This window comes from Boleophthalmus pectinirostris, unplaced genomic scaffold, assembly GCF_026225935.1.
Source record: "Boleophthalmus pectinirostris isolate CB_2022bp ecotype Guang Dong unplaced genomic scaffold, ASM2622593v1 HiC_scaffold_2, whole genome shotgun sequence".
Classification (NCBI taxonomy): domain Eukaryota; kingdom Metazoa; phylum Chordata; class Actinopteri; order Gobiiformes; family Gobiidae; genus Boleophthalmus; species Boleophthalmus pectinirostris.
In genome coordinates this window covers 2,353,075-2,362,884 of record NW_026571152.1, presented here as the reverse complement: position 1 = coordinate 2,362,884, position 9,810 = coordinate 2,353,075, and the positions used below count along the sequence as shown (strand labels likewise).

General features: G+C 36.9%; 1 protein-coding gene across 1 annotated transcript in view; it reads left to right on the top strand.

Moving 5' to 3' along the window:
- The window catches only part of prdm11 (PR domain containing 11), a 17,681-nt gene extending 16,327 nt beyond the window's left edge, over positions 1–1,354 (top strand). The window contains exon 7 of the mRNA XM_020923927.2: positions 1–1,354. This exon is cut by the window's left edge and continues 1,690 nt beyond it. Coding sequence (XP_020779586.2) covers positions 1–448 — 448 coding nt within the window. The 3' untranslated portion in view covers positions 449–1,354.
- The last annotated feature ends 8,456 nt before the right edge of the window (positions 1,355–9,810 follow it).

Below are 9,810 nucleotides of genomic sequence, written 5' to 3'. Positions count from 1 at the left end.
CTCAATTAGACAAGAGCTAACCTGTTCCGAAGCTAGGAACAATATAACATGTGAATGGCAAGGGTTAAAGTTCAATTACAACTCTAGCGGTTTTAAAGATATCCTCAGTCACATCTCCACAAACAAGCAACGTTATCAGATCTTAAGTATAGTCGCCCAGTTTGTAAAAGTGCTCCCAAGTTCAACTGTTTGCTACGAAAAGGGACGTGCGGCGATGCTAAAGGCGGGAAGAAACAGTCGACCCAGGCTAACGCTGGAGCAGATGAACGACATGCTAATGCTAGCGGTGAATGGGCCGCCCATAGCTAGCTTCGATGCTAAAAGAGCTCTAGACAGTTGGTTTGAGGAGAAATCGGGGCAGAGTGATGCAATTTCGACTGCGATGGTGGTGAAAATGATGGATGATAAACAACACAACAATGAAACAGAATTTTACCCAGATATTTAGACAAATTACAGGTAAGTCTGAAGGACTGTATATATAAATGGACATAGCTAGCCTGCTAGCCGCATTTTAAATAGGAAGTGAGCATGGGGACGCTTCCTGCTCCACTGAATCCATAGCTCCATTTCACTTTCTATTGATAAAACTGTTGCCCTCTCTTTGAAATTGCTGTTAAAAACATAAAAATGTGGTTTTAAAATGTTCATATTAACCTGCTCTTCATGATCCTGGTGTTTTTATTTCACTATTTCATCAATATTTATCAATTTATGAACATTAATAACAGACAAACTGGTGCCTTCTTTCCCCGCGCTCCCTATGTCTAGCGTTAGCGACAGGTTTGATTGACAGTGTAGCTAAGTGCCCGCTCCCTGCCAGGAAGGGGCGTTACCTTCAGCAGCCTCGCACCTGATTGGCTCTTTGGTTGCTATGATACGCATACTCGGACATTGGCTCCAGATTGACTTCATTTGACTGGAGCCGAACACTAAATTACTTTTTTTGGACACTGATCTATTTTTGAAAACTTAAATTAAATAATATAATAGTTTATAAGTTCAATATTCACCTGTCAGCCAATCAGAAAAGAATATCTTGGCAGATTTTGCTTGTGTTGTTGTGTTTGGATATATTTTTGGATATATATTTTTTACATACCTTAAGTTGCATAAAAGTCTTTATATCATTCTGCAATAATATAAAATGTAATTTTTTGCCAAACTTTATCATCATTTAGCTTTGCCTTATTTGTACATGGGGGAAGATTCATAGACTGAATGTAATGTTAAAAATAATAAACCAAAAGAGGCCACTGAACTCGCTTATCACTGCTACATTATCAATTTTAGACAATGTTATTCCAATTACATCTTGTCCAATCTTTAAAAATAAACTTACATTTTAACATTTTTTCAAAGTTTTGAGTTATTTTTATAATCAAAGAATATAGTGGGGAGTCTATACATTGACAGAAGTGGATATAGCCAAAAAAAACATACTCAAGTAAGAGTAACAGTAAAATATTATCTCAAAAGTACAATTTCTTAAAAGAAATAAATTAATTACATATATATATATATATATATATATATATATATATATATATATATATATATATATATATATATATATATAAAGTTACTCAAGTAAATGCAACTGAGCACTACCCACTACCATGTGCATCAGTACCTTGTTTGTAAAAACTCTTTCAAAACTAAAGCTGTAGATATTTTTTTGTTTTGTTTTATTCTACTTCTTTATACTGTTATAGACTAGAGCTATTCTGGGAAGATTTTTTACCCTAACCCATTTATTTCATTATATGTACTCACTCTCATGACTTTTTGTTTTCATACTAGGTTACAGAATTGATTAGTACCTGGGTATAGATTGTTATTACAGTCCTATAACGTAATATAATATAATATAATATAATATAACATAATTAATATAATATAATATAATATAATAACATGAAAAATGCATGTTTTATATTTTTGCATTAACCTACAAATGTTAAGGTCATCAGGTCACCAGGTTATCAACAAGAATCACACTAAATGGTCACAACAAACAATTATTTGGGGATTTCCTTTTGCATTCTTGTTTACATCTTTACAAACTGAAATATATGTGTTTCTTGATTCTTAAAGGGTCTATTTTACACTCATTTCTGATGTGTGTTCTAATGTTGTTTCCTAGAGGTGGGGACTTGCAAGTCGTGACTTGGACTCGGGTCAGACTTGAGTCACTATTTTTAGGACTGGAGACTTGATAAAATGGACTAAGACTTTGGACACGACTTGGACTTGACTCAGACTTGAGGCCTGTAACTTGAGAAGACTTGAAAAAAAAATATGGTTTTAGAAAATATTTTTTCAGTTGATAAATGCAGTGCTGAATTTTACAGGAACAAACTGGAACATGTCCCTCCCACTTCTGTTTAGTACTTTGGATGAAACTGAAGTACTCAAATGTAATACAGTAATATATAGTAAAATAGAGTAATATACAGTACAACAGGAAACTACAGAGAACATGATCCTTCCAGTGCAGACTACACAACAAACTAACTGTTATTAAGCACTTTTAAATCTGAATTCTTTCTGTTCTGATCACAATAATTCACACGAAGATCTTGTCAACACATTTAAAAAGAAAAAAAAATAATTTCTGCAACTCTTATATAAATATACCATGACTTTTTAAGTACAATTTAGTTTAAAATTCATATAAATTGCAAAAATCTAAGCTGTATTTGGTACTTTTTTTGCTTTAAAGACTTGAAATTACTTGAAACTTAAAGCAGTCGACTTGGGCTTGATTTGGATTCATGAGCCAGTGACTCGAGACTCGACTTGGACTTGCCTGTGTTTGACTTGGGACTTGGCTCGGACCTGAGGTCAAAGACTTGAGACTTACTTGAGACTTGAGACCACCTCTGTAGTTTCCTCATCACAAACAGACCTGGAGTTTTGTTTTGTTTCTTTCACACATGTTTAACAAACAAACCCTGCACATTTAGGCTGAGTTCTGGGACACTGGTCCTCCTTCTGATGTCACGTGCTCAAACAGGAAGTGCTCCACTGTGTTTTTAAACTCCACATACCTTCACTAGATGTTTTCAGACCTGGAATTGTCAGTCTCTGCTAAACTAAAGGTTAACTTGAAAACTACCTCTCACAAGATGGAACAGAACATTCTGAGCTTTGGAGATGTAGACACATTATTAATAAAGAGTTATTCAGACATGTGAAAGAAACAAAACACAACTCCAGGTCTGTTTTTGAGGAAGAAAGAACTTTATAACTTTATATTATAGTAAGTTGTTGTTTTTTCAAGGCTTCCATTTGAGACCTATTTATTTTCTTTCCGGACATGTCGGTCAAATGAATTGTAACTCAAGCCTTAGTCCTCCACTGAAAAGTATCCTGCTGAATGTGTCTCAGTGCTGGACCAAAGTCAGAAAAACTAAGTGAATGTGAATGAGCGGTCAACTGAGCAACGAAAGAGAGAAATCTGACATCTAAAGTCAAATGATGTCAAACTCTAAAGGGCCCATATTACACTGTTTTCTGACCTTTGTTAAAATGTTGTTTCCTCATCACAAACAGACCTGGAGCTGCTTATGCCCTGACGAAGACCATCCTGCTGGGGGAAACACGTTGGCGTCCCTCCATGTAATAACGGACTTTTAATATATTCATCGTGTGCCTCGGGTTTGTACCTTGCCCACTTGTACATTTTTAGTTGATATTTCAGTTTAAACCCTCATAGAGCCCCTGTACTGCTGTTTTCAACTTTTTTTTTATGATTCTACCTCTCCTCTTCATCTGATCCCCACACTTGTGTTTTGTTTCATTCACACATGTTTAACACATGAACCCTGTATATTTAAGATGAGTTCTTTCAAATGGAACACACACTATTCCACTTTGTGATTTCATTTGGTAATACAGAAAATGCTCCACTGTGTTTTTAAACTCCACACCTTCAATTATTTGCATCATTTCAGATGTGGAATTGCCAAACTCTGCTGAATAAAAGGTAAAAGGAGCCTCCGTCTCATCATGAGGTGGAACAGCATTTTTAACTTTGGAGGAGTGCACACACTAATAATAAAGAGTTACAACATGTGTGAATGAATCAAAACAAAACAGCAGGTGTGTTTTTGAGGAGGTAACAACTTTCTAACATGGTTTAATGCACACAACAGTCAATTTTGTGTAATATAGGAACTTTAACTACAGATCATAAAATGTACATTAAAAACAAAACAATACGTGGTTTGAGGTTGAGATTTAGTTTATAATCTCAGTTCAGTCCTGGTTTAGTCCCAGTTTAGTACTAGTTTAGTCCTGGTCTAACCTGGTCTAACTAATGAAATGAGTTTCCTCCGCAGGGTGTCTGGGTGCTCCCTTAGAGATAGGGTGAGGAGCTCAGTCACATGGGAGGAGCTCGGAGTAGAGCCGCTGCTCCTCCACTTTGAGGCTAGCAGCTGAGGGAAGGGCATATGTTCTGATGCCTCCTTGCCTCCATTGGGAGGTGTTCTGGGCATGTCCCATTGGAAGGGGGCCCTGGGAAAGACCCAGGACATGCTGGAGAGATTATGTCTTTCTGTGGCCGGGGTCCCCCCAGAGGTGGTGGAGGAAGTGTCCGGGGTGAGGGAAGTCTGGGAGTCCCTGCTTAGACTACTGCCTCCATGACCCAGCCCCAGATAAGAGGAAGAAAATGGATGGATGGATAATCCTGGTCTTGTCCTAGTTTAGTCCTGGTTTAGTCCTAGTTTAGTCCTGTCTTAATCCTAGTTTAGTCCTGGTTTAGTCCTGTCTTCATCCTGTCTTAATCCTAGTTTAGTCCTGGTTTAGTCCTGTCTTCATCCTGTCTTAATCCTAGTTTAGTCCTGGTTTAGTCCTGGTTTAATCCTGGTTTAATCCTGGTTTAGTCCTGTTTTAATCCTAGTTTAGTCTGGTTAAGTCCTGGTCTAGTCCTTCCATTCACCCCGTGTCTCGAGCTGTTGTTCTGGAGCGTGCTGTGCTGTACCAGGCAGAGACGGCGCTCACTCCTCGCTCTCCTCACGTCCACAGCTGCACGTCTGGACAAACGGCCTGTGTTTAAAGTGACTGCAGCTTCAACCAGAGACACACAAGAGCCTGAACCTGAAGAGCCACACTGAATATAGACCGTCACTATAGACCGCACTGCACACAGCACGCCACTTCATACACCACAAAACAACAGTCATGAAACCAAGGCCTTCTAGTACTTAAAGGGACAGTGTAACATCCAACAGTGCCCCCACATACAAGGCACACATGTTCACATCACACATTTGACTGATAATATTCTGAATTACAAAAATACCCGAAAAGATGTTGTAATAATTATGCTTTGTGTACTGTATTTTTTCAGATGGAGTATCCATCAAATGCTTTTCTTCATGGAGATGTTATTGCTTTGTCTGGAATGTTTCACAGTCTGGGATTAAACTTTTCTATCTTCATGGAGATTACGGGTCAGAGTTATGGAGAGGCGACCCCACTCACACTCACAATGTCTGTTTTTCTAGGTATTTTTTATAATTCACCTGTAATTGAATAAACGTAAGGTGGAGCTGTTTAATGTCACACTGTGGAACATTCTTGGTAGAAACATATCCATAGTGAAGAATCCATTCTGCCATACAAAGGTAAAAGACCTTAACTCTCCAGAGTGTGAAACTGAGAAAAATAACTTCAAAGTTTATGTTTTGTCCAGACAAAAGTAAGTAAGTAGTTATTTATATAGTGCTTTTCATATGTCCTTGGGGCAGACTGACAGAAGCTCAGCTGCCAACCAGAGGCATCAGTCCCTCTGACCACCATCATGACTGACGCATGCACCACGTTCATACTAGGCAATATGGGTTAAGTGTCTTACCTAAGGACACAATTTTTTGTGAGTTTTTTGTCTCCCATTCAATGAGTAACCAGGCCTGGTCTTGCTGAGCTCCTGAGATCTGACAGGATCAGGTTCTGACAAGCCAGTATGGCCACAAAAGGATAATTGGAAGGGCTCCCAAAATTTGACAACTAGTTGCTATAATGAAGAAATATTTGTATGGAAAAAATATTGAGCTCAAAATTGACCTTTGACCCTTATTTGTCAATTCCTGTTCTCTGCCTTTGTATCATGAGCCAAAAATAAGGAGTCACGCAAAGACAAAAGGCAGAAACTGACATGATCATGATCAGCTTGACTTGCCAGATTTCCATTCATTATAACTGGCTTGTCCAAACTATGGCCCTTGGGCCAAATGCGGGCCTCAGACAAATTTTTCTTGGCCCTCAGGCTTGTAGGTGAATTGGCCCAAATTACCAATTAATTAATTGTTAATTAATTACCAATCAATTAAAAATGAACTTATTTTTTGAAAATCTCCATTGGTAAACCTCATATTTCATATTTAGTGTGTGGTTTTAAGGATCTTAACATGAATAAAGACTGACGGCTCATTCTAACATGTTAAACATGCACACATTTCAGTTATTCACTGAATTGAGTACCACTCTATGGCTCTCGATCAGCCTTCTGCTTCGTCTGTGTTTAGATATGTGGCCCTTGATGAAAAAAGTTTGGACACCTCTGCATTATAAGAACACCTCCCCAAGCTCGAGTCATCATGTGTTTGTTTAAAATGATCTAGAAGAGCTCTGGATTTTCTGTTTAGTGAAACAGTTTGACACACAAGTGACTTTGCAGTACAGTGTGTGCACTATGAATAAATACACAAAATACTTTCACATTAAAGATTGTTGAAGTATAATTGAATACAAAGCTATATTTATTGAATGTGTTAAGACTAGGAATGTAACGATATCCAAATCTCTTGGTACGATATTTTCATGATATGCATCTCACAATATTTATTGTGATATTTTGGAGAGGCTGATATAATTGTAGATAGGATGCTTTTTTGCTTTTAAAATACCTTGATAAGATTTTGGTGTGAATCATTTCCATCATAATCCCAAGAATTCAAATAAAAAACATATTTCTTCACTGAAATGAATCATGGGATATGTATTTCTCTGTGTTTATTTGCGTTTGCTTTTATAAAACAATACATTTAAGCAAAGGAATTTGTAATTTGACATATTGTGACCCCCCACGATAGTATTGTGGGACTTTTTATGGTACGATATCACGATATTTCAGTTATTGTCAAGAGCCTGTGCCAAGTCCGCAACAAAGAAAAGGAGGCGAGAGATTGGATTTAAAAAAAAAGTACACATACAAAATAGGACACATATTTAAATCAATGAAGAAAATCTAATAATCAAATCAAATCTTGTTTATTTTCTTCTTTTTGTTGAGGGAGCGTCTGAGCGGCGTCTGCGATTACACAAACAGTCAGATGCCAAACCAACACATCCTCCCACTCAGAGCTCTGGCCTTTGGAAAAATGATTCTGTCCCAAAGTCATTAACCAAAAAGAATGTGGAATGTGCGTATTATTAGACGCAGTCTTTGAGGCGCCTGGCAGAAGATCTGGTACTTTGAACTGAAGATGAAGTACAGACCATCTCAAAAAATTTGAATATGATGAAAAAGTACAGTATTTTATGTCACTCATTTCAGAAAATCAGAATCAGATATTATATACATTCATGGCACAGAGTGAACACTGAAAAAAAAAAGGTCACTGGATTTGCGTAAAAAAGCTATGGAAAGCGGCTGCATGCAATAAAATTATGTTTAGGCTTTGAAACGTATTTCAATCGCCTCTACATACAATTTTCGCAGAACATGAACGTCACTTTTTCATGTTGATGAAATTTGATCAAATCATGCTGAATAGGTATATTTATGTTATGTTACCTTATCATGAAATGTATAAGTCTGTATAATTTAATTTAATTGATCTAATTCTGTAAAAGAAAACAAAAACAGTCTTTAGTTTTCCACAGTTCTGTTTTGTCTTAAACAGAATCAAACACACAGAGACACACAAGTACAGAGACACACAGTTTGGAGCTGGACAGTGTGAAGATTTATTCCAGTGAAGAAGCTCTGGTCTCTGTGGACACAGAATAACACATGATGATCACATTCTGATCATCTACTCTGTTGTACATGTTTAAATACACTTAAAGTACTTATTACTACAATAATGGACCAGAACAGAAGAACAAGAACATTAGAAGTGTATCTGCAGAAACAAAACTCACCATGTGCTGCTTCCTCTAAACACAGTAACAGGGAGGGCATCTGGTATAAAGTCTCCTAGTGCCACATCACCCTGTAGAAACACAATAACTGTTTCAATAGAAGTTACATTTTGAAAAATTCTTTTAAAATCATTGGTTTACTTACTTTGTTCATCTGTGCTCTGTGTTTTGTTGGTTCTCAAACATCTTCCTTTTTCCTGAAACATCAGCTGTAACATTCATGAACTTCCCCACAGCTCCAGCAGAGCTCTGGACGTCACTCTGTGTTTGTAGACGACTCTGGAACAAACACATTCAAATCTGATACAACTGTCACACTCTTGTAGATGGACAGTCAAATACAATTTGTTTCAAGGAAACAGTCCTGACATTAACTCTAATTTCAAATAAAACACCACAAACATGTTTTAACAATGACGACATTCTAGTCCAGAGAAACATATAAAATCTTTGAAAAGTCTCACCTCCAGATCAGTTCTCATAATCCTCCTGCTCCACACTGTGTGTCTCTGCTCCTGGATCTGTCCTGTGTCCTGTTACATTGGAATTTTCCCTCCAAAAGTTTTGGGGAGGAGAATTCCAGAGGGAGGAGCCTCACCACAGATTAGAATAAAGTCATGTTTCCTCAACCTGATTAAAACATGCAGGTTTAACATCGACCACAATCAAGTGACCTTTGTAAGATTTAAACATGCTGGACAGAGAAACGTAAAAAAGTCATGTTTTTGTTGTCAAATTTGTTTTTGCAATTTGAGCAACTCCTCTCAGATAATTTTTTTCAGTGAAACTTCAGACTCTATTTAATTTTTTGATATGTCTGTAAATATGATTTGAGTGGTCTGCCCCAAGTGGCACTGTGTAACTTTTGCCTGCTTGTCTCCATCAGAAATGTTACATCGTGCACCTTTAAAACATCTACGTTCCTAGTAGTGTTGTCATGATACTAAAATTTCAACTACATTTTGATACTAAGGATACTTGATACTTAATACAACAAATAAAACTTTTTCATTAGACAAAAGAGTGTGATTTGAAATATTAAATGGTATTCCCATGTGGTCTTATATGTGTGTAATCCTCAGTGCTGCAGTAGGTTCATAGTGGTCCATGGGTGTATAATAGTCGATTTGATTATTTATTGATTGATTTGATTATTTATTTCAGTCATAGGTATATTTTGACATTAATTTGCAGACAGTCATATTTAACATACACAGACTGAAAAGGTGTCGGCTGAAGCTTAATCTTATTCTGCCCTTTACCCTTTGTTCCTTTGTCAGAGCTTCATCTTAACACCAGTTCATCTTCATAAATACAGCAGGAGGAAACAAACTAATCGGAAACAGTACAACAAAGTACTACAGCACAAACTAAGTATCATATTTCATGTATCTGTCCAGAGTTAAACATTTACACTTCTTTATAAAGTGAAAGAGATTGGTGCACAATTTGAGGTTTTCTGTACAGTTGTTCCAGAGCTCCAGCCCTTTAACAGATTTACAACATTTCATGTTTGTTCTGATTTTCTTTTTGATAAACATGGCTGTGCCTCTGAGCTCATATTGGCTCTTTCGGATTTTGAACATGTTCTGGAAAGATTTTGACAGGAGATTGTTGTTTACTTTGATTATCAGAGTATAAAGGTTGACTCAATCA